The sequence below is a fragment of the Zalophus californianus genome, chromosome 13 (genome assembly GCF_009762305.2).
Source record: "Zalophus californianus isolate mZalCal1 chromosome 13, mZalCal1.pri.v2, whole genome shotgun sequence".
NCBI classification, from domain to species: domain Eukaryota; kingdom Metazoa; phylum Chordata; class Mammalia; order Carnivora; family Otariidae; genus Zalophus; species Zalophus californianus.
The window spans coordinates 88017517-88043235 of record NC_045607.1 but is presented as its reverse complement, the minus strand read 5'-3'; the positions used below and the strand labels follow the sequence as shown (position 1 = coordinate 88043235).

The window sequence follows — 25719 nt, the reverse complement described above, 5'->3', positions numbered from 1 at the left end:
TGGCATTCCTATACACCAACAAGACAGAAGAGAGAAATTAAGGAGTCGATCCCATTTACAATTGCACCCAAAACCATAAGATACCTAGGAATAAATCTAACCAAAGAGGCAAAGGATCTGTACTCAGAAAACTGTAAAATACTCATGAAAGAAATTGAGGAAGACACAAAGAAATGGAAAAACGTTCCATGCTCATGGATTGGGAGAACCAACATTGTGAAGATGTCAATGCTACCTAGAGCAATCTACACATTCAATGCAATCCCCATCAAAATACCATCCACTTTTTTCAAAGAAATGGAACAAAGAATCCTAAAATTTGTATGGAACCAGAAAAGACCCCGAATAGCCAGAGGAATGTTGAAAAAGAAAAGCAAAGCTGGTGGCATCACAATTCCGGACTTCCAGCTCTATCACAAAGCTGTCATCATCAAGACAGTATGGTACTGGCACAAAAACAGACACATAGATCAATGGAACAGAATCGAGAGCCCAGAAGTGGACCCTCAACTCTATGGTCAACTCATCTTTGACAAGGCAGGAAAGAATGTCCAATGGCAAAAAGACAGTCTCTTCAACAAATGGTGTTGGGAAAATTGGACAGCCACATGCAGAAGAATGAAACCGGACCATTTCCTCACACCACACACAAAAATAGACTCCAAATGGTTGAAAGACCTAAACGTGAGACAGGAGTCCATCAAAATCCTAAGGGAGAACACAGGCAGCAACCTCTTCGACCTCAGCCACAGCAGCTTCTTCCTAGAAACATTGTCAAAGGCAAGGGAAGCAAGGGCAAAAGTGAACTATTGGGATTTCATCAAGATAAAAAGCTTTTGCACAGCAAAAGAAACAGTCCACAAAACCAAAAGACAACCGACAGAAAGGGAGAAAATATTTGCAAATGACAGATCAGATAAAGGGCTAGTATCCAAAATCTATAAAGAACTTATCAAACTCAACACCCAAAGAACAAATCATCCAATCAAGAAATGGGCAGAAGACATGAACAGACATTTTTCCAAAGAAGCCATCCAAATGGCCAACAGGCACATGAAAAAGTGCTCAACATCAGGGAAATCTAAATCAAAACCTCAGTGAGATACCACCTCACACCAGTCAGAATTGCTAAAATTAACGAGTCAGGAAAGGACAGATGTTGGCGGGGATGCGGAGAAAGGGGAACTCTCCCACACTGTTGGTGGGAATGCAAGCTGGTGCAGCCACTCTGGAAAACAGTGTGGAGGTTCCTCAAAAAGTTGCAAATAGAGCTACCACACGATCCAGCAATTGCACTACTGGGTATTTACCCCAAAGATACAAATGTAGGGATCCAAAGGGGTACATGCACCCCAATGTTTATAGCAGCAATGTCCACAATAGCCAAACTGTGGAAAGAGCCAAGATGTCCATCGACAGATGAATGGATAAAGAAGATGTGGTATATATATACCATGAAATAATATGCAGCCATCAAAAGGAATGAGATCTTGCCATTTGCAACGACGTGGATGGAACTGGAGGGCGTTACGCTGAGTGAAATAAGTCAATCAGAGAAAGACATGTATCCTATGACCTCACTGACATGAGGAATTCTTAATCTCAGGAAACAAACTGAGGGTTGCTGGAGTGGTGGGGGGTGGGAGGGATGGGGTGGCTGGGTGATAGACATTGGGGAGGGTATGTGCTATGGTGAGCGCTGTGAATTGTGCAAGACTGTTGAATCACAGATCTGTACCTCTGAAACAAATAATGCAATATATGTTAAGACAAAAAAAAGAAGAAGATAGCAGGAGGGGAAGAACGAAGGGGGGTAAATCGGAGGGGGAGACGAACCATGAGAGACGATCGACTCTGAAAAACAAACTGAGGGTTCTAGAGGGGAGGGGGGTAGGGGATGGGTTAGCCTGGTGATGGGTATTAAAGAGGGTACATTCTGCATGGAGCACTGGGTGTTATGCACAAACAATGAATCATGGAACACTACATCAAAAACTAATGATGTAATATATGGTGATTAACATAACAATAAAAAATAAAAAAAACTAATGATGTAATGTATGGTGATTAACATAAAAATAAAAAAGTTTAAGAAAAAAAAAGGAACATTTGTAGTCAGGTGTACATATTTTAAAATCTTGACCAGACAAGCTGACTGTCCTGATGTCTATTTTCATCCAGAGAATTCGTATCTCTGGGTTGGAAATCTCTGCCGTTTGTCAGCCTGCCCATAGATATTGTTACATGGGTGAGAAATGGAGGGTTAGAGATTTCATGCCGAGGAGTTTTGCTTTCATGCCCACTTTAGACCTTGGTTGTTTCCCGACTGCCTTTTCTAAGCTGACAGAAGACTTCTCATTATTCTTTATTATTCCTTATTCTTAGAATGATTTACTATTTCATTTCCTCTTGTGTGAGTTATCTGTGCATTTTCTCCTGTCCACGCATGGACCTCTGTGTCCTGGACCTGGATTCAGAGCCCGACATCACCAGGTTTAATGAATGAGTTACTTAACGTCTCTGAGCTTCAGGCTCTCCTTTGTGAATTGGAGATAGTAGCAGCAAGTCTGTAGGTTTGTCATAGTTATTAGTGAGAAAACATAAGCACAGGGCTTGTTGCAATCCTCGGTGTAGCTCAAGGCTTGGAGCGGGGAGCTGTGGCCACGGGGGTGGGAGTTAATGGTAAAAGGTGTGACGGTACAAAGGAAACGGGCTTTGAGGAGAGGGGTCAAGAAGCGAAAAATTATCTAAGTGGAGCAGAGATTTTTCCTGCCCGCCTGGTTTAGTTGCAGTCTGGCCTGAGAGGTTAGGGAACCTGACAAGTCAATGTTTGAGCCTTCTACAAGGCTCCACCTGAGTGGTTCATCAAGTGGAGTCCAGTCCCTGTGATTCAGATGGTTTAATGGTGATTGTGGTTGTAAGGATAATAAAGGGTCTTATTTTGCCACCTTTAATGCTTTGACACTTCAGAGCCATTTTGTATACAGTACCCCATTTTATTCTTTTGGCCTTTAGAATCAGGATACATTTTTTTATTACTACTTGTACTCTCTTTAGTTTGTTTCTGAGAAATGAGAAAGTTTAGAAGCAGAGAGGGGGCCAAGTACGATGCCAAAAGGTGGTATGCTGTTTTTCTACACACAAAATTCTACAGAAATGTGCACCCGAGTTCGTTAATACGACCTAATGCAAAGCTGTCTGTTAAGTCTTGACATACTGTTTGCAGTCTTGGCATTCCACAGAACGTTTTGGCAAAAGATTATTCTCCCACCCGACAATCCAGAGCCGTCTTTATAAACTCTAGCAAAGTGTCATGTGACATCTTAAATGCTCATGCTTTCCGCTGTTTGTCGAGTACAAATGAACTCTCGGGTTAACTGTTAGGAGACTGCACTCTGTAGGGCCGCTCTTCTAACTGGAATCCAAAGATGTTTTCCCTGAGTGGCTTTTCGGGATGGGTGCCTGCTACACTGCCCCTCCACGGGGTCAGCTGTGGGCACAGCTGGCGTCCGTCAGAATTATAAGCGCCTTTAAGTGTAATCACATCCTCCAGCATGGGGAACCACATTTAGAAAGTCCCAAAAGATATTCATAAAGGCTCTTCACGAAATCTTAAGCTTTCTGACAATGAAGACGATCTCTTTTTTTTGTTGTTGTTTAATAAACCTCATATGCCCAAACATTCTTTACATTTTTTTTTTTTTGGTAGCTCAAAAACTTACCTTCTCCCCAGAACACCCACAGGTGAGCCCTATTCTGTCTTCCGAGGAGGCTTCTTTTCCATTCACGACCTCGCTGATGTACGGAGAGATTCTGCGCTAATATCTCTAGTTCCCTGCAATTTTTTCTTATTACCCAGCTTCCAGGTTTTTTAGCATATGGATCGCGTTCCTCCCCATTCTTTCCATTTTGTTCGTGCCACGGAATAGTGTCCGCGAGGGTCACGTGAGACCTGCGTGTCATTTTTTGGCTGTTGAGGCAAGCATTCGGGTTGAGAAAGGTGACAGGGGAACCGACGTTAACAGGCCTTCTGTGCCACGCTAAGATGTTTAAACATAGACTGTGGTCAGATCCATGATTATAATTATGGTGGTAGTGTGGGGGAACAAATTAGGGATTTAGGGTGAAAGGAGACAAGGCAATTAGTTAGGCTGGCCTGTTTCCATTAATCGAGATTCTTGACTGCATCCAGTTGGGCTGCCATCAGCTCCAGGATTCTCAGTCTTGTCCAAAATGCTACCATGAGAGACTTCGCTCAATATCCTTTTGAATTCTAGCCTCATTATATGTGCAGGTTTCACATAATGGCATCAAAAAAGGAAATAAGGATTCTCTGGTTGTGCTCAGTATTCCATCCTTCCTTCTGAACTGCTCATCAACCTGTAATTCTTTCTAGAATCTTTCCAACCATGACTTTTAAGGATTCTGATGCTCAGTGGCATTTCTAGGCTTTATCTTTTTTTTTTTTTTTTTTTTTTTTTTTTTGCCCTGTTGACATTTGAGGCATGGATTTCTCTTTCTCCATTTTTGGGCCCTTATCTCTTGGTGCCTTCTCAAAGCATACTTTTATAACCATATTCACAAGTGTTTTGGGGAGCAGAGTTTCCGATAACCTTAGAACTTTGCATTCCCTGACTAGCTAGCTGAGCTCTCTGGCTACTTTCACTCCTTTGTGAGGCTTTACTCCTCTCCTGCCCTACTTCGGCAATTATTTTTCTAATATTTCCCATTTGGCACTCTTACCTGTGGGAAGTATAAAAGCCGGGTAGTAGCAGAGTTGTGATAGACTTGCTTAGCCCCATTGTATATCTTTCCATGTAGTTTTCTATCATATATAAACATATTATGGGGCCCCTCTGTTTTTATTCTTTTTACTCGGTAGGGTATAGTAACAACCGCTGACATGAGGAGTTTTCCTTACGTGGTATTTGCAAGGACATCACTGGACTCTGAAAAAGGAAGGTCAGTAGGGAAAACAGGTGAAGAGATGGCAGAACACGTCAGACAAGAAGCTCTGTATCACAGTAGCTTTGGGCTAACCTAGCCCACAAGCACTGGCCATAGGAATTTGGGTAATATTTACCCACTGTCGACTTTGAATAAATTGCATTTTGAGATGGTAGTGCAAAGGACATCCTTGGCATTTCCTCGTCTGTACATAAACAAATACAAAAATCAGATTTCATTTCTGTGTATTCAGAATAGCAATCAAGGATTGCTTTTTTTTTTTAAGATAATCTTGTTCTTTTATATGGAAAAATATGTACAAGTTCCCCAATTTCCAGGCCATAAAGACTCAGACATGTTAAGGTGCTCAAATCATGGCATAAATCAGCAAAGGAACTTAATGCTTCCTGTTTTCCCCACCTCCCACGTCCACCCCGATTATGAGCCCCTTCCCCTATCAGGATGTTAGGATTGGAACTGACCAGAGACCTTAACACAGCCAGACACTCACAAACTCAGTACTAGTTCAAGCTTTTCAACCATCAGCGATAGCAAGAAGCAGCAAGCTGGCCTCTAAACCATGCAGTAATGGTGGTGGATGAGTGGCTCAGTCAGTTAAGCTTAGGATTCCTGGTGTAGGCCCGGGTCTTGATCCTCAGGGTCGAGAGATGGAGCCCCGCATTGTGCTTTGCGCTGGGCATGGAGTCTGCTTGAGATTCTTTTTGCCTCTCCCTTTGTCCCGCCCCCACTCACGCTCTCTCTCTCTAAATAAATAAATTCTTAAAAAAAAAAACAAAACAAAAAGCATGCAGGGGCACCTGGGTGGCTCGGTCGAAGCTCAGACCCTTGATTTCCACTCAGGTCATGATCTCTGGGCTCCATGTCCATGCTGAGCCGGGAGCCTGCTTGGAATTCTCTCTCTCTGCCCCCACCCCACTTGCGCCCATGTGCTGTTTCTCTCTCTAAAAAAACCATGCAATAATGACGTAATAGATAGAATTATAGGTAGAATTACACATTTTTATTTTCTTCCCTTAATAGAATAAAGGTTTAGAGGAAATGGTAAAAGAAATAGTAGCTGCCAAACGCGTGGGTAGTACGGTTTACTGGGCATTTTTATGGCTGTTCGCCTCTTGAATCTTCCCAGTGGTTCCACAATTATTATTGTAACCCCATCTGAGAGATCAAAGACCTAAGGTTCCGAGAAGCTAAATGACTTTACGAAGCACACTCAGGCGGCCAGAGGACTGTACACCAGCTGAGATTTTCTGACTCTACGACCAGTGCTCCTTTGATGCTAGCGTTTTTACTCTGGGCTGTCTGTGTTCCCACCACAGGAGATTCTGTAGTTCGTCAACAAGTTGTTGCTGGGAGGATCATTTTCGGAAGCTCTAGAGCAGCCCTCTGCTAGAAGATGGTGGCCTGGCCCCCGATGGAGACCCTGCCCCTAGGGCCCCCACGTTTGTCAGTACCTGCCTCAAAATTCTCTCAATCTTAGTATCGGGGGCTGGGCCAGCAGGACCATCCAGGTGGGCAGCCCTGAGCCCACACTGGTACCCATAAGGGTGCCAGCCTCCATTTCTCTCCTTCAGGGCTCCCTCCCACCCTCTCCCCCATATGTGGGATTGCCTAGGTGCCCAAATGAGTCCTGGGACACACAGCTATGTGATCATTCTAGAGCCCTATAGGCAGACCCCAATTCCAGGAGAGTGCCCTGGTGAGCAGATGGCCAGTTTCTTTAAAGTACAAAGTTTTTTTAGCTGAATCACTTGAGATTGGACCTCTAGTGTGATGTAGACATACTGACTTGGGTGACTCAAATTGATTATAAAGACAGGAACCCTGCAAAAATATTTTGTCCAGTGCCCTGCACAGCTAGAGATGGCTCTGTAGGTGGCAGGAACTATAAGGGGTCTGAGATTTGACCCTGGGTGCGAGCTAGTAAGTTAACCGGCTCCAGTTTAATGGATGCTGGCAGAAGACAAAGGGAGAGCTTGTTCCTCATAGCTACTCCCAGCAGTAGCCAGAGTATTATCATTTTCTTGTGCCAGTTCCTTAAGGTGACACAAAGAGGTCTAGGCAGCATTTGCACACTCAGTGGATTGTGTTACACGAGGGAAATTCTGAGCGTAGGGAACCCAGATCCTTTATAATGGATGAAAGCATGCCTGACCTTTGGCTTGGGAGGGAGAGATGATCCTGGTCAGTTTTCCAAGGCTGTTGAGTGTGGAAACATCCCGAGAAAGATAGTCCAGAAAGGCAGTCAGTGCCTCTGCTCCCAAGATGTGGACAAACCTGAGAGACTCAGGGAGAATTGCCTCTCAATGGTCGGTTCCTGTTGCCCCCTCTTGATTGCAAATGTGCAAGAACAGCAGTACCCTGGCATGGCCCTACACCATCAGGATTATCCCCGAGTACAAGCGTTTTCTAAAAGAAAAGACTGAAGCCAGGAGAGAAGGAACATGGGCCTTGGGAAGGACACGATTCTATACCTTGTGGTTCTGCATATAACTCTGATTGTTTCCATCCAAGTTCGTTTCAGACCCTATCCACGGGGAACACCGTTTATCTCCTGGTTTGATTTGGGAGCTACTCACCTGTACTTAAATTATCTCTTCCCCTAGCCTGTATTACAGTGCTCAGAAGCGTCGGCATTGCAATGGTCTATGCAGCTAGGGGATTGTCTCCAGAAGACCCCTGTGTAATTTCGTTTTGTTATATGGCAAAGGCAATGCAACGGTCCCTTCACTCCCGTTAATATATCGATATGGCTTGAAAGGTTTTCAAGTAGCATCTCTGTCTGTCCTCTGTGGGTCGTGGGTCAGAGGAAGTGAGAAATGATGAGGACATTTGGACCTCGGGGAGGTAGTTTCAAGAGGGTCTCGGGGGGATAAAGGAATCGTTTGAAACTACTGGATGTCAGGGCAGAGAAAAACCCAAGCATCAGGAAAAAAAAAAAAAATGGATGAGGTGGGGTGGTGTATTCGAAGTCATTCCATAGTTTATCCTAGAGCCTATCCTGCTCCTGGACTTTAAGAATAGATCTTAAAATGGAGTTTTCCTATTCCATCTCCTTAGATTTCCTTGGCTTTTTAAAGGAATGTAAGCAGTACATTCTTAAAGGAATGTCAGGGGAGTGTTTTTAAAGGAGCAACTCAAACGCAGTTGTGTTGGCTCCCTTGTCACTGTCACCCTCCGTCCTGGACGCCCAGCTCAGCATCAGCTGTGTGCACCGGCCACACCACCAACATTTTCAGCCCTGGGAGCACATGCTGCTCGTGGCTGTTGCCTCGGGGGCCACTCTCCTCTGCCGATGCTGCCGCCACAAACACCAGTGACGTGGCTACAAAGCAGTGAATTTACGCTGCTGTGCCTAACTGAGCTTCGCGGTGGTTAAAAGCCCCAGTTTTTCATTTCCTGGCTGGTATTTGCAGTGTGGAATTGCAACACCCCCATCTACATGCATTTTTATGCCTTTTAAATGTTCTGTGGTGTTGCAACATTTGAGAAATTCCCAGGGATCTTTCGACTTCCTACACACACTGGTTTGTAAAGTCAGGACTGACCCACCATGTCAGAGTCACCTTCTTGCGCCCCTGCCGCGTAATTCTGCGTGCTGCACGGCTTTAGATGGTCTCTGTGCTGTCTTCCAGCTCAAGCTTCACTCTCAAGGAGACCAATAAAAAGACAAAGAAAATGTTTTTAAAAAAATGTTAGCTTCTTCTTCCAAGAGCAATTGAACTTAAACTACTCTCCCTATTGTTTTCCCGTGAAGTCTCATTTAAAATATTTTATTAATGCAAAGATGTGCACATTCAGGGCTAAGGACCAGTGAACAGTAGCCATAGCAACTGGGAAGCCATTCGGGAGGAGGAAAAAAAATGCAGTAAAGAGTAAGTGTTTTAATCCTTAACTTTAATCCCTTTACTTCCTGTTCTCGAAATGAAATATAAATCAGGCACCATGGAGTGCTGCGATTTTTCTCTGAAAGGGATGTTGGCCAAAGAGGATTAGGAATGGACAGACATGTTTAAGGAATTTAATCACACAATTTGTTGTCAAACTTTTGAGACCACGAGCGACCAGTTCCTTTGAGTGGCGTCAGTGAGAACCAACAAAACATACTTTGAAACTGATTAGAGGGTTGGCGCAGGGGGACACCCCTGTTTACTGTTACCCTTACATCATTTTAGCCCATAGTCATGCCAGGAGAAACCAAGGAATTTGCTTAGTCCCCCAGTGGGGAGGTTGAGGCCTGCAGGGTGTCAGGTTGGTCGAATAGGGATATTCTTTTGATCTTGGAAACACTAGGGAAAACTGAAGTCACCAGGGTCTTGCATACTACCTTTCCTTGATGTCTGATTACTATAGGAGTCTTACAAGGATGTGTGCTTTCCCTTGTTAACACATTTTTGGGTTTCTGTAGAACAGCACAAGGCTTTAATTTCCGTGGATGGCAAAGCACAATTCTCAGAAGGATGGATAAGTATTATTTCTCAATCATATGTTTCTAAGGTTTTCTTCTATATGGACCACCGCTGACTTGTTAATTTCTGATTAAAAATGAAATTCCCAATTTTCTTTCTTTAGAGTCAGACCAAAATCAGGCCCCCCAACACGGGCTTAAAATGTTGGTTGTTTGACTGTATAGCACATTCGTTCTTCCTGGTTCTACTTGGGAGGATTATTGGGGATGACAGAAAGACATGTTTTTTTATGGCACTTTTCCGTCCCTCTGCATATATATGAATATTTCTTTGATAAATTTATTTCTAGTGTACTAAAAGTTACCAGTGCACAGGGCTCTTTGCAGAGATCTGAAGTAGCTACAACTTGGGCTAGCTTCGTGTGGTGTCGGAATGTGAAATGCCTTCCAAGAATAGCACCTTCCCAAGGGGGTGCTAATAATGAAGATAGGCAAGCACCATGAGGCCTAGAGCTTGTGAGAGTGGAGTTAGACAGGGTGGAGCGCCGAGTCCGAAGTTCGTTGTAGACCTTGAGAACAGAAGTATATACGGTAAGGCCTGCAGATGGCAGGACATCTGGGGAGGAGAAAGGGCATTGTGCGCTCAGCTGAGAGGCAGCGTGCGACGTTGACAACACCTGTCCCCGCTTCCTCGTCCTGAGCTGGCGTTCTTTCTCTCCATGTGGTCAGAACCAGCAGGACTGATGTAGTCCAGGACAGAGCGTCTGAGATGTGACCCGAGCACTGTGAGTGTCTGCTGGCAGCCCTCATCATCCTCCCGTGCTTCCCTTGGACTTTTGGCTTTCTAGTCTGGATTTCTGGGACAGGGTTAGGTTTTTGAGAGGAGACTGGGGTTCATTGCAGGGGGTGGATGGTAAGAAAGATAAAGCCATTGTCTGTGTCCAGAGGAGGAATGGTAGATTCTGAACATGGAAATCACTTCGGCAGAGGCTGTAGAGACTACAGAAAGCCTCCAGAGGAGTCCAGTTGCTATTCCAGGCTTGACCCTAAAGAATTTCTCTGAACCGGGCCTCCTTCTGAGGACTAAAGAGAAGAGCTTCATTTCCCCCAAGGATCAAAAGGTCATATGATTCATACATCACTCTGAGACATATAGTCCTTGAATGAGAGAGGGGAAATTACTTTCAGTAAAGTGCTTCTCTGCATTGACAGAACACCCTGGGCCAGCTCTTAGGTTGGTGGCATTACCCCAGGGGAAAAAGGCCCTGGAGGAATATCAGGCTGTGTGTGAAGCAGTCATGGGGGGACCAGGACTGTGGCGGGTCATCTGGTCACCAGGTTCCCAAAGATAGTTCTTATCTTGGCTGTGTAGGTTTCGCAGAGGGGGCTAGAGTGCACCATTTCGGGCCCACTCGGCTCAAAATTTCTGTGTTCTGCTTACCAAATATATGTTAGACGTTGAATCTTTAAAAGCAAGGTAGAAAATTAGATTTGTTCCCAACCCTTCCAGATGAATGAGAGCTAGGAAGTATAAATGTAACGAGTTAGCATTTCCTATTGGAAGGATTGCTCATTTGCACATTCCAAGAGGCAATATATAAATGTGAATAGTATTATCTAGTGAAATTTGGCAGGAACAGGGACTGAGTATTATGAGGAAATAAACTTCCCAAGTGTCTATTTTTTTTAACTTCTGTTAAGATTTCACTTGGCTAGTTCCTATCTTATTCTTAGTGGATAATCTCGGCATGCTTACACTGCTTCACTCCTCTTCCCCTTCTAGTGCGGGAAGACATGATTTTATCTGTCTTTAGGGGCTGCTCTTAGGGATCAGCATGGATTAATGAGTCCTTAGCAACTATTGATTCATTTTTTATTCATTCATTGTTCATGCATTTCCCCAAACATTTATGGAGGATCTTTTGCGTGAAAAGAAGCACTGTTTTAGCTTACAGGATCAAACAGACACGGTTTCTGTTTACAAGGAGCTTCTTTGTCTTCTGTTACACACACAGTCACACTCACACACAGAATTTATTAATGAGTACTATACAGTGTAGAAAACCGCAGGTCCCCTCAGGGTGATAGAAATTGCCATTGCTGGGCACCTGGGTCCCACCCAGCATCTGCCTTCGGCTCAGGTCATGATCTCAGGGTCCTGGGATCGAGTCCCTCATCAGGCTCCCTGCCCAGCAGGGAGTCTGCTTCTCCCTCTGCCCCAAGCCCCAGTTTGTGCTCACTCTGTCCCTCTCTCAGAAAAATAAATAAATAAAATCTTTTAAAAAAGCAAAAGAAAAATTAATTGCCATTGCTCTTTAAAAAGGAAGGAATGACTTGGGAATGGGAAGACCCGGGGAACTTCAGGGAAGAGGTGACATTGAACGGGGCCTGGGAGAGTACGCAGAGTGTGCGGTAGATACACAGAGACTGGACGAAAGGGGACTCCGGGTGCAGGAGGCTCATGGCCAGAAGAGGAGCGGGAGATGTGAACGAGCAGCATGGAGGAGAGCATCTGGGCTCTGTGCGGCTCCGAGGCACGGGACACGTGGCCACACGGCTAGGAGCCATCTAGCCTGGTAAAGCCAGGAGTTGGGGCCGTAGGTGATGCTTGCTGGAGAGTCACTAGAGGGCTTTGCAGGTGAGGAGGTGGCCTTGTCAGCGGTGTGCTGCGGGGAAATTAAACTGAGTGCAGAGCATGGGATGGATGCGAGAGCAGAAAGCAAGGGCTCTCCTTTGGAATGACGGCCTTCAACTTTTACAAGGAGGCATTTTAAAAATTTTCCAAACACTCATGTGTGGTAAAATCAGCCTTAAATCTTTTTCAGACAATCCGTTTTAATAAAATGAAAGGAAGCAAAAAATGAGCTCTGCCGTTCGTCTCTCCCCACATTTGCTGCATTCTAGCACCTGCTGGGGCTCTAGTCGGAAATCAGTTCAAAGGTTGACAATAAGGATCTGGTAAGATGGACGGGGGAAGGAATTGCGAGATAGCTGGCTGCTTTAATTAAACTTTGAGAATACTTGAATAGAAGGAAAAATGCTACACTTGGCTGGATGGGCTAGAATGTGTGTGGTCACATTAGTGTGCTGAGCCGTGGTCAGGAGGGATTTATGAAGCCAAGAGAGAAGTAAACCCTTCCTCGTGCATGGAGTCTTCACAACCTCTGTAACCCGGCCCCAAAGGGTGAAGGATGATGTTTTTTTGGGACAAAAAAATGTGAAATGCCTCATTAATATTTCTCTAATTGCCTTAAACATACAATCCACCCTTCAATTTCATGTTCTGCTTTTGCCATGTTCCTCCAGATGTAGTTTCAGTCTACCTTGGACTTTGTCCATTTGCATATTGCTTTTCACTCAGGGAAAAAAAACAAACCTGTAAGATTGTTGGTGTCCATTTTAGAATACTATTGACTTAGGAAGAAAATGGTGTCTTTACAAATGTAGCAACACAGAAAACCCAAAACTGCATGCCTTCCTGATTTCAACATCCTTTCAAACTCAACCCCAAGTCTGCCCGGGATCGCTAGATAGCAGTACCGACTCGGGTAAGTGGGACGTGGAGATGAAGTATTAACATCCCACAAGTGTTCTGAAAGGGTTTTGTGGTTGGCTTTGATTTCTAATATATTTTGGACTTTTCTAAGAGAATGAAAGCTAGCGACATTCTTCTGAGATAGAATAATTTCATGGTGATATTCATGTGTGAAAACTATGCTAACATCTCCATCCAGATGCCGTTTGGGCCCAGACTCTGTCTTCTGAGGATAAACAGGCCCCCCCCGGGGGATTCTAACAGGTATCCTTCCTAACAGCCATAATCGTTCTACTGAGAAAAATAAGTTTAACTATTTACCACACAAGCCACTCTCCTCAGGTCCCATCACGTAATACCATAATAACCCCACAGAGTTGGTATTATCACCCCCATTCTGCAGAGGACACTACTGAAGCCTTTCAAGGCTAAACATCATGCCAAAGGTCACCTATTAGTAGGTAGAACTGAAATTTGATCTTGTGAATTTGAATTTGATCCATTTGACCCCAAAGTTCCCATTCTTTTCCCTTCGTCATATTGCCACACTATGGTATGCAATAGAGGTTGATACAAAAGGAGAGAGAGAGAGAGAGAGATACCTAAACAATAGGTAGGCGAAAAAGAAAATTCAAGTGCACATTATACAGTGTTATGGTGCTTCCACACTGAATATTAATGAAAGAAAGTAACAGGAGAAATAGTAGTTGACATTGACCGAATGCAGTATACCATGCATTAGTGAAATACTTAGCTCATGCTGTCTCATGTTGCCTACCATTAACAACAACCTTGGAAATTAGGGGGCATTATCCACATCATACAGAGAAAACTGAGCTAAAGAGATATTAACAACTTGTTTATCGTTACCTAACATTTCAATAAGTAAGGACAGGAGAGCTCAAATCCAGGTATTACGGGGCCAGAGCCTACCCTCTTATCTTTCATGATCTGTATCACAGATAAGCTGCTATTTAAGTGCTTGTGAATGGCTTACTGTCAGATTGCACTCTTTTATAGAGAGAACTCACTCTCTGGAGGGATTGAACATCACCTCTGGTGCCAGAGAATATTTTGGTCAAGTTTGCAAATGACACTGAAGTGGGAAATGAAGTAGCCCAGCTGAGTGATAGAGTCAAATGATATGCAGCCGAGAGATTCTGTACCACCCAATAGCAACAGGACTTTCAAGAGTTCACTTCCAAAAAATCAAGGGCCTTCAGAAATACGGAGCTTCCACTGTGAAAAAAAAGACCTTGGGAGTGTACCTAGTGGCAAGTTTGATCTGAGCCACTCTCAACTCCGCAGGACACGGAACTCGGTTATCTTGTACTCTCCTCTATCTCCCAGGCCTCACAGCGTTTCGGACACACGGTAAGGGCTCAGGAGATGGAATGAATGAGTGAATGGAAAGGAAGGAAGGAAGGAAGGAAGAGAAAGAAAGAAAAAAAGAAAAGAAAGAAAGGAAAAAGAAAGAAAATGTAACATGGATTTTAAAAAGCCGCTGATTCTTTTAGGCTGCATGGATAGAAGTAGAGAGTCTAGAACAAGGGATGCGTTTGTCCTGGCCAGACTCTAGCTCAGTCTACTAGTACTGGGAAATCATTTCCACATTTGCACACCCAGTGAGGTCCAGTGTCCAGAGGAGTTGGAGGGGTGAGTGGAGTAATAGGCTACACAGGAGAGCAGAGACTGACAGTTGAGGGAAGTGACTTCTGTGTGTCAAGCATTATTAAATGTTTTCTAAATGTACATTATTTCTCAAAACAACCAAGGTAGCTCCATGCTCTCATCCTGATCTCATCCGCAGCGAAACTGCGGCAGACTGGTGAATATTACTCGCCCAGGATCAATCACTGAACCACAGTCTGTTAAACTGAGACGCCCAAACTCCTCCTGCTTCACTCTCCTGTTACCTATATAAAATCTGTAGATGTTCAGCCTGGACAAAAAACTGCTACGGGAGGGCCGACACACTAAACCATGGGCCCTGTCAGGGCTGAAATTTGGTGATGCTATAGCATTCTGAGGCTTCTCAAATACTAAAAGAGCCATAAAGTAGACTATGAGCAAAGTTACTCTGTGTGGTCTTCAGGAGAGGGGAGAGAGAAACCGTGCGTGCATGGAGATCGCCGGGAGGCAGATTACAGTTCAGCCTGAGGTAGAACTTTCTAGTGATCAGACGTATTTAACAATGGAGGGCACCGCATTGTGGGGAAGTGGGTCGTCAAAGATGTTTAGACAAAGGCTAAGCTGCCACAGGGTATGCAGTAATGTCAGGCAGTTCAACACCCCACATTTAAATTTAAATTAATTAAAATTCAATCGAGTCACATTAGAAGTGGGTTCCTCAGTTGCACTAGCCACATTTCAAGTGCTCATTAATCACATGTGACTGGTGGCTGCTAATTAGTACAGAGCAGAACTTGCGTGACCGACGAAGGTTCTGTGGGACAGCATTGCCATAGAGTGGGCCCACAGGAAGATTGGACCCTAGTTCCCTTTTACCTTGAAATTCTGTTTCTGTGAACAGTTCCCCTCAGTCACCATTTTTGACTGAATAACCAGCAGTTTTGTTGTATCTATGATACTGGAATGGATGTTTCATGTCTCTTACTGAGATACACCCCACCTTGTGCATCTATGCAAATATTTTGGCATGTTCATTAATCAGCTATGGGTAAAAAAATTTTGGCCTTTGGGGCTACTGCTAACTAGATGGGTATCCCCCGTTACAGAAATTCAGGTGCCCAATTGGCCAGTACCTCATGTTCCCAAAGAAGTTTCTTCCAGTTCTATTTTTCTAAGTCTTCATTATCATTTCTTTTCCTTTTTGTAAATTGGTCACTCCCGAAGGAAATAAATTTGACAGCAGATTGTTGGAGATTAATTACCTATGATATGCCAAAGCCACTTCATAAATGTCAGTGCTGAGGAATCCCCTAGAGAGAACATTTTTAGATTCAACTGGAAATTAATTGTAATTAATAGAATAGGTTAATTCATTGTAATTATTTTTAAGGCTTTCGGCAATGAGTCAATTCCCCAAGATCCACATTGCTCAAAGTGTCATAGAGAATGCTTGATGAGAATGTTCTGGTACTAAACTTTAGCCCTCTAGAAAAAAAAAAAAAAATCCTACTTGTCTTTCCTTCTGGGTGAGTTTCTTCAGCGACATATTTTGGTGGCATTTGATTTCTGGAGAACAAAGGAATCCCTATAAGGTGGTGCATAAACATGCACAGCCCAGATAGACTGTGCTCATTGGAGAAAGGGAAAACAAAAGGCTTTTTGATTGTGCCTCGTTTTCTTTGGAAATATGTCTCACTTCAGACTAACAGAATGCCTTTGCTCTTGGAAGAAAATGTAATGGAACTGAAAACTGAAGAATCTGGGCCTTTTTCCCTTTCCTAATTATTTCCACTTGACTCACTTAATCTTGGACGATTATTCAATCATATCTGAAATGAGAAAATGACGGGAGTAGAATTTCCGTCTCTTGTTTCGAGAGCTTATAAACATTAACAGAATAGTCTTGAACAAAAAACAAATACAAATCACAATTGACGGTGCCTTGTTTTTATATATTAGGAAAAAATCTCTGCATTGTTGGGGAAGCAGCTCAAGTTTCCAAATGTAGGTAGGAACCTTGTTGAGCCTTGATGGGTGATTTCATTATTAACGTTAAAAAACTATCATTTGGAACAAATATTTTATAATGGGAGATTGTACAGAAGCTAAGGAGCCAATGTGTTTACTTGCACCTGGATAGGCTGAGAAACTAAGCCCGAAAATGGGTCACTGAAGCCCAGGATCATAAACATTCCAAGACTCATGGGTTGGTTTTGGAGACTCGGAGATGTCTCATTTCCTCCTCGCTCATCCGTGAGCCTTACTGCATGTTCATGAACAGAGGGATGCATGCAGCCCTAAAAGCCGCTAAGAGCTAGGTCAGGACTCCATAAGCAGTAATACTTCCTGACAATGAGGACTGTCTAAAATTGAAACTTACTGCCAAGGTGAAGAAGGAAGTGGCCCACTACAAGGAATCAAGCCGAGCTGAGAGCCGCTTACTGGGGTTGCTATAGGGAAGTCCTGTGGAAGATAACAAGGTTTGGCCCCAGTGGCACCTGAGGCCCCTTTGAATGCTGATTATTCTTGTAAATTTGGGTTTTGTGTTTAACTTGGGCTCCACAGTTATGCTTTTAGCTTTATCCCTAATGGCCCAGACCACCCCATTTCCAATAATCATCTGTTTACCGTGCCCCTGGTGTCTGGGAGGAGCGGGTCCTGAAGAGAAGGAAACTGTGCATCTGAGCTTCCCATAAGTGCTGTTGCCGGGCTCTGTGCGTTCCTGAACCAAATCACATGAACGTGGGGATGTTTACTAAGTTGGGTGCTCCTGGAAGCAGACTGTGAGCCAAGGGTTGGGGTGCATGTGAGTTATGAAAGAAGTGCTCCCAGGAGAACCTGGGAGAGGAAGGAGGGAAGGGAAGAAGCTGGGCAGGAGGGACCCCACAGGGGGCTCTGGAGCATGACGCACGTCTCAGAGTTTGTCCCACTTAGAGGCAAAGGAGCACAAGTGACTGATTGCTGTGTGTGTCAGGGTGGGGAGTGGTCTGCAGGCTGTCGGCCATAAAGCACACAGCAGCCGGGGAACAGGCACACCAAGGCTGGCGGGGCGGGGGGCGGGGGTCAGCACAGAGCTAATCAAAGGGATCAGAGGAGATCTGGGCAGAATAGTAGCAACCTTTGTGCTGTAGTTCCGATCATCTGTATCTTCTCCAGTTCTCCATGAGTAGGGGTACTTAAGACATGACCACATTGTATTTTTTAGACACAGCCCCATACCACTAGATGTTGTAACCTCCTCTAGACAGAGCATCGTGTTTCATTCTTACAGATCTCATGGGCATAGAGTGCCGTACCCCCTTGCCGGCCCGGCCCTGCCAGAGGCCACGGAGTCTTGGAAGTTTGAAGGGCTATCTGTCAGCCAGGCCCTCGTGGACTTTATAACACAATTGTGCAGACTAAACTCTTAACAGGAAACAAAGCCCCAAACACATGTCCAATCACAGGATTGTTGAAAGCAGATTCTGCAGCTCTCCCTGTACCACGGAGGCCAGTGTGGGCCAGCCTGGTCAGAAGAGGTTTCCCTCAGGAGGCAGGCCCTAAACTGCATCTGGGAGAAGCTACATTGGGAGAAGAAAGGCCATCCCAGGCAAGAGGAGTGCGCAGCCATGATAAATGGGACGTTTGCCCGCAGCAAGCCAGTGCTCTGTGAGCTCTCCTTCTAGAGCTCTTCCTCTTGATAGGCACTTAGCTAATTTCCCCAACTCCTTCAAGTCTTTGCTCGAATATATCTTTCCAGTGAGGCCACAGTTCTCCCCAGCACTCCCAGGCCAGCTACCCCCTCTCTTTCTCTCTTTTTTCTGTAGCAATTACCATCTTCTATGAAATTTATTTACCTGGTTAGTTTGTTTGCTGTTCACTGTCCCTAGAATGTGCGCTCCTCAAGGGGCACCTTCTCTGCTCTGATTGCTGATGTATGTCGGGCCACTAGAACAGTGCCCGGGCATGTGGTGGAGGCCCAAGAAGTATTTTTTCAGTGAATGAATGAGAAGGATAAAGAAAGGCAGTGCTACTCTGGAACTCATGGGGCTTGGTTAGGACAGCAGAGTTCAACAACTCCAGAGGCACCATTCACGTATCACGATGTAAGTCAAGGTCCCCGGTGTCATGGGACACAGCAGGCAGCCCTTTAAAATAGATGAGTTGATGATTAGTGGGTTCAAATGTCACTTCTTTCTGTAAAGACCAGTAAAGTTTCCATAAAGGGCAAGTTCTTTGCTATTTCCTAAGGTCAGGTGATTAGACGGTATTGAAAATTTTTAACTCTTTTTTATTCCTGTGAAAGAAGACAAAAATCCAAATTGTCTTTAAGACATGAATCTCACGTAACCATTTCTTGTGATGGGACATAATGAGAAATGGTTACATGAGGTTTGTGTGTTAAAAGCAATTTGGTTTTATAATTCCTAATTTCTACAAGTCATTTCCTATTCCCATAACTGGAAAGAGCTCAGCTCTCCTCATCGGAATTCATAGAGACCAGTGGCTCTGAAAGTGTTGTCCCTAGACCAACAGCATCATCACCACCTGGGAACTTGTTAGAAATGCACCCCAGACGTAATGAGTCAGCAGCTCTGCAGTGGGGCCCATAGGTGATTCTGATGTGTGCCCAGGTTGGAGAACCATAGTTAGAGATCATCCTCCGTTGGGAAAATCTCTTTCTATCGTCTTTACATTCCTAGTAGCTAAGAAGATGTTGAAACATACATTATGTAATTTGTTGTATATAAATAGTTGGGCATCTTACTCCAAATATAAAACTATTATATGGAAGGACATCCCTCCCAGGAGATCCTGCTCTATCCCCCTGCCTTGCTCTTTAGATAATTCCTGGACTAGAGAATGTTTAAGAGCCCTAAATGATCTGGAAGACCCTTTCCTGGTCTAATAATCTGGGAGGGAGAGAATAATGCTAAACTTACACACCACTACTGCATTTCTATGCATATGGCCTTCCTCTGAAAATTATGCATAAGTTCCCCAAGGCTTGTTTGATTTAAGAAGCACTTTCTAGAACCATGCCTAATCCCAGAGAAAACCAAATTAATGCTCCCCACAAAGTCATATGGAATCACACTCTTAGAAACCATGAATACTTGTTGAAGCTAAGGAAGATTTGCCTGCCTTTGACTCTGAGAGTGTCCATGGTCATGAAATTCCTTGGAAATACGGCATCAGTACCGATAACTATAAAACCCTAGAGTAATAGAAAGCAGAGAGATACTCATGTCTGTGCTCAGTAGAACATATGGGCCCCAGATCACATTGTAATGATGAAATATAAATTAAAAGTGATCACCAGAACTCATTCGAAGCCTTGATTTTTTTCCAGTTTTTCTTACATGGCATGTGTTAGGTTAGTACCCAAATAACAAACATACCTTCCAAAAGCCCTGAGAGGGTTAGCCATTAATTCAGATGGTCTTGGTCAGAGATTGCAATGTGGCAAAGCTGAGGAAATTATAATGTAATTATGGCTAGTTCACTACATGTGTTAAATGCTCTTTCTCTAATACTTAGGGTCACTATGCCATTTTAATATTCTTGGACTAAGACCTGGACATGTGTTTGTCTCTTTACGAAGCTTGTTGAGATCCAAGAAATGCTAAAGTTGTGGAGTAGTAACTTACCAATGTTTTCTGTGTGTGTCTTGTTTTCTTTGTGATCAGAGTATGGGTCACAGTCATTGTCCGTGGAGTGCTGGTGTAGTTAACAACTGGCTCTCCAGACGAAAAAGGCCCAGTTTGTAGCATTTGCCAATTTCCATGGTGTAAACATTCTCATCATGACCAATTTCAAGCTCTCAGTTTGACATCATTGCATGGAAAATCTGGGAAAGATACACACAAACAGCACTCTTGGATTGGTGCAAGCCAGCTCCAACACATCATTGGAATGTAGAAAATTTGGAAAGCAGAAGAAAGGATTTAAAAAAAAAAAACCCATAATATTGCTGCTGGGAACAAAAATCAGTTTTAACATTGGATTTTATAATACTTCCTTACAGTATTTTGTCTGTTTTATATAATGATCATTCTGTATATGTAATTTTGTGTTTTGCTTTTATCTTCATGGACTTCAGTTTAATGGTTGCCTAATAGTCCATCAAATTGATGTAAGATCATTTATTAGCCCTAGCTGGGGACACATAAATAATGTTCCCTCATTATGGTTATTGCTACAAATAATGCTCTGTATTATTAAAACATCGGGTATAAATCTTCCTTCACCTCTCGGGCTCTTTCCTCAAGACAGATTCTAAGATCAAATGACTTCAGCTATGGGTCTTCCCAGATGTCATCTAGAAAGTTTGTGCCACTATATACTCCTACCAACAACATTTATGAAAGCCTCTCTCACTGTACCTTCACTACTACTCCTTCTTTTTTTAAAGGTTTTGTTAGTCTGATAAGTTTTTTAAAAGTTTGACATTGCATTTCCTTGCAAGCGTGCTGAACATCATTCATTCTCATCTCTATTTCTCCTTTTTAAAATCTTTTTCTTCGCATCAAGGGCTGCACAGTGAGGCAGTCCCCCCTCACTCATTAGGTAATTTCTGCACTAGAGAATGTTTAAGAGCCTTCGGTGATCTGGTCAGCCCTTTCCTGGTTCTAAGGAGTGTACCCCCCTCTCTCCTCATATTGCTGCTTCCATCTTGTTTCTCTTCTCCAGGCCCCAGGCTTGTGCCACTCTAGTCCCACTCTTCTCAGACCATCCAGGCACACCCCGGGGCAAGTGGGTTCTTCCCCCACGTATCTGCAGGGCTCCTGCCCTCCCTCCTTTCGAAGCTCTTTACAAGAGCCCTCTCCAAGAGGCTTCCGCGGCCCGTTCGCCTAAGGTCGCGGTCCCTCCTGTTCGAACTGTCTCCCTGCTCTGCATTGCTCTTCCTGCAGTATTAGCCGCCACTGACATCGGGTATTGTAGGGGTTCACAGGCTGCCTCCCCTCTAGAGTAGACATTCTGTACAGCAGTAGTCCTAGAGCCTGGAGGAGCATCTGAACGCTCCATAAATACTCATTGGGTGAGTTGGTGTACTCCAGCCATACATGTAAAGGTTTAGTTTTGTCTTGATAAAAGCAAAATCAATTCATGTGCTCTCTTTAAATGCTATTTGCAGTATCTGTAACAAATATTGTTCTGTATTTTTAAGGTATTATGTTTTTATAGAAGCAGAAGGTTGATACTTTTCTGTACCTAAGCCTCTCATTGTGATTTTTCCCCATTCAAATTACACCCACAATTCTTTTTCCTAAGGAGATCAGATAAATTTGGGCTATTCTTTATTCTTACATTTTTATGGTTTGATTTTTTATATGGAACTCTTTAATACATAAAGAATTATTTTGTTACTGTGATAAAATGAGGATCGAAATTAGGTTGGGTTTTTCTTTTTTTCGTGCAACTTACTGTTGCGTTTTTGTTGCTGCTAATGACGTGAGTTTTGCTTTGAATCCTGCTCCATCCTATTTTAAAACTTAACCTATGTGTTTTCCTCTCATGTACAATCTATAGGCACCAAATCTCAGTGGATATTTCTCAGTTATCTCCAAGATATTTTCCTAGTCCTATGTCTGTATTTTAAAAGCACCTTCCAATCTGGACCAAATACACTTGGGTTTGTTTTTGTTATCACTACAAGTTCTGATAAGATACAGAGCAAATAAAAGGAAGTATAATAGGAAGCTGGGTTCCCAGAAGTAGAAACATCAAAGACTAAAGTCCAGTCCTCCTCTAGCTGTGTTTTCCGGAATCACCTGCCAGGTGTTATCAGGATTGGAGAAGTCACCGTCTTATTGACTCTCTGTTAAGCCCAATGCCTGACCCACCACTGTTGCTTAATAAATACTTGTAAATTGAATTGCATTGAACCTTAGGGTGTGATGCCTTTCCCGGGAAGTATTCCGAGGGACAGCTTTCCTTTCTCATGTGTCTTCTGTTTTCTCCTCTTAGTTGCGGTCCAGCGCAGAGCTCCATCCTGACCTGCTCACGGACTGCCTCACAGTGCAGCCCCTGCAGTCGGCCACCTCCCCACACGATGCTGCTGCTGATGGGGCGGTGGGATGCTCCCCCGGGCCTGGGCCTGACCTCTATCCAGGTAACCACAGCAGAGGCCACGTCAGCTCTCCGCCTCTGCGCCCTTCGCTCTGGTTCAAAGGAACGCTCACATGAGAACAATTCTCCTAAGATCATCTGTATTTTGCTTTCTTGATGAGCTACAAGTTGCCCCCTCCCCACTTCCCATCTGATTTCCTGAGCTGCGTTGGCAGCAGACTGTTTTTTCTCATAAAGAAACACAGTAAAATAATGCATTAGCTCTCTTGGTTCTGGACTTCTGCCAAAAGTCCAGTGCACCCGGCTCTCCCAGGTATCTTAAATTTATTAACTTGATTTAGACCCAAAGGAAATGTTTCCCCCTTACTCAAGTAACAGGCTGCATGTGGATTTCTTAATGGAACAGTTATTGTCATGTTTGCATTTCAAAAGGAAGCCCCAGGTCGCTAAGAAAAATCTCACATCAGTCAGCCACCTTGTAAGAAGAGTTTATCAGCCGCTGCGTGGGGGGGTTGGTAAGGCACTCCCAGACCAGCGTCCTTCTGCCTGGGTTTGAAGAATAGATGACTCTATATTTGGAAAATTTCATCTATGTAATGAAAAATAGGAAAGGATTAATATGCAATAAGGAAGTTATTTTTTTCGTTTACTTTGTTAGCCTGGATTTTTGTGCATTTTCCACTTTCCATAATGATTATGGACTTGTGCAAACATAATTGGTTGTCATCCTCACATATGGAAAGCTCTTACTGTCACGCTATGAATATGAAAGCAAAAGTCCCAGCAGCTCCACACTCCAGACAATGGGGATTTTCTATTATCTGTGGATCACAGGTCCCACTGCCCCCCCCCCCCCCCATTTGATTCCAGAGCCAGGTTTTGGCAGCAAACTGGGTTTTTTTTTCTTTTTAAAAGTACTAATAAGCCATAGAGAATTAAGAACTTACCGATGCATAACACTAGAATAGGAAAAGCCATGCTTGTGTAACTTTTTTAACTCAACAGTTCTCAGCTGATCCAAATGCAGGGGAAAGGGCATTAAGCAAATATTTTGAGAGGGTCTGTCATCAAGACATCCTTAATGTTGTCCCATTGGTGGTGGGCCCTGCTCAGTTGCTCTGGGTACTTTCTCTTAGAGACCCTAAGAGATCTTAAGGGCAGACCAAATCTTACAGAGGTTTTGGGTACAGGTACATAGTCACACATGAAATATACCAAAGCACAATGTTATCCACTCCCATAAATATTTTGTATTAGATATATACATGAAAAAGCGTGACTTGTTTTTGTTTGCACATATGTCTGTTTGATTTGCCAAAATATTTGATATATGAACATTTATTTTAGCACATTTCATTAACAGTCAGCTTACAGCAGCCTATACAGCCTGTCCCTTCTTACTCCAGTCCAGAAATCCATGATCTTACAAAGATCTGGTACCCAGCAGTTAAGAGTCAAAGCTAACCAGAATCGACTGAAAAGCGGGCCAACATCTAATATAGGTAGTTTATGGTAATGGGCTAGTCTTACTGCATTTACACTTGGAAATGGGTTTGGGAAGCCGTGATGTCTCTCTCTGTGGAAAACATTAGTATCTTTGCTGTGTGTAGCCTAGAGTGATGGCTGACTTTCAGAACTTGGGAGTCACATTTGTCTTGGTGTGTGTTTTGTACATCTGGTAGTGTTGTTCAAGTTTTTTAAGAGGTTTATGTTGAACCAGCTTTGTCACTCCAGACAGATATCCTTTTTTTGTTCATGACACTTTTTTTCTGTATTTGGTCTTCAAAACGATTACGAGCTCTTAGCTTTGAACCTCCAGCTGTGTCAGGCGAGCTGCCACAGTGGGCAGGGAGCCTGAGTTGTCACAGTGTCAACAGAGCATCTTCAGATTGACAGGAATTTTCTGTGACTCTGGAAACATTTGAAACAGGCAGGTGGCCATGCTGTTGAACTCTGTTCTTGGAATTTTACTTCTTGAGTCAGTGTGTAGCTGAAAGTTTATATGTTGCCTACTTATTTCTTCTTTCCTCTCTCCCTCGGGTCCTATTTTACTTTCTTTGTTCTTGCCTTTTTGAAAAACTGATTAAGTCTTCTGTTTTGCTGAATACATAACAAACCCAGAGAAGAACAAAGCAGGAGGAGAAACTGCAAAACAAAACGTTAAAACCTTCCTGCTAAAGTTCTAGAAATGCACATGCCAGGAGTGCATGTTTCTACCGGTTTCACACCTGTGCTAAAGATCTATGGAAGGAAGCCAAACAGTGAAAAATGCCAAAGGAAAATGAAGCTGTTCATCAATTAGTTAAATGTAAACTCTGAAGTGTTAAGGCAATTTGACAAAGATTAAGACTTGGCTAGATGGTAAAAGTACTTGGAGCCATTCCTTTTACCTTCTGCTACACGAAGTGGAGAAAATATTTGTTTAATGATTGTCAGGCACTTATACTTCTAAGTGCTAGTAAATTGATTTATCATAAAAATATCAGGATGTAGGATCAGAAGCAGGTTAGCAATGGGCACCAAGATATTTTAGAAGCCACACGATTGAAGACTCATAGTTTGAAGAAGTCATGGTTTTGAAATGGACATTTTGGTGGCTTACACAGTTTGTGAGATTCCAAGAGAGGGGTAGTTTGCAGAGCACTAAGAAGAACAGGGAAGGTGTCATTTCTGACACATACAAATCTGACAAGTCTCCTAACATGCTAGCTTCCCTTATTGAGACCGTTTTCAGTTGATGAGGCCAAATTTGATTGGAAAGGGTTGCCAGGAAAGACTTTTATTTCTGTGGAAGGAAATAGTGCTCCAGGTTCAAGCAGCTAAAATATCACTTGAGGCCACGCTGAGGACTACTTTAAATTGAGGTGTTTACTTGCCTACTATTCTGAAAATCCCAGGGCTCCCCAGACCCAATCCTGAGCTAACTTGAGAGCAATTTTGTGACCTAATGGAAAGGCCAGGACAATGATGAGCAATTCTCAAGGACGGCTCACTTACATTTTCTGCCCTTTTGTTCAGAAGTTCTATATCCTAGATATCTAGATAATGGTCCAGACTAGCCTATAAATTGAGGTGATTTATCTGATCATCTGAGGGAGAAGTATTTTACAGTCTATAGATCAAGGTG

At 43.5% G+C, this 25719-nt stretch overlaps 1 protein-coding gene across 7 annotated transcripts in view; it reads left to right on the top strand.

Annotated features, from left to right (window-relative positions):
• GLIS3 (GLIS family zinc finger 3) overlaps nt 1-25719 on the top strand; it is a 454886-nt gene that overhangs the window by 366164 nt on the left and 63003 nt on the right. For all 7 annotated transcript variants that reach the window (XR_003523798.2, XM_027616355.2, XM_027616357.2 and 4 more), the window contains one exon: nt 22491-22635. Coding sequence is in view for 6 of the 7 variants with exons in the window: in XM_027616355.2 (XP_027472156.1) it covers nt 22491-22635 (145 nt within the window). In the remaining variant the exon portion in view is untranslated. The remainder of the gene's footprint in view (nt 1-22490; nt 22636-25719) is intronic.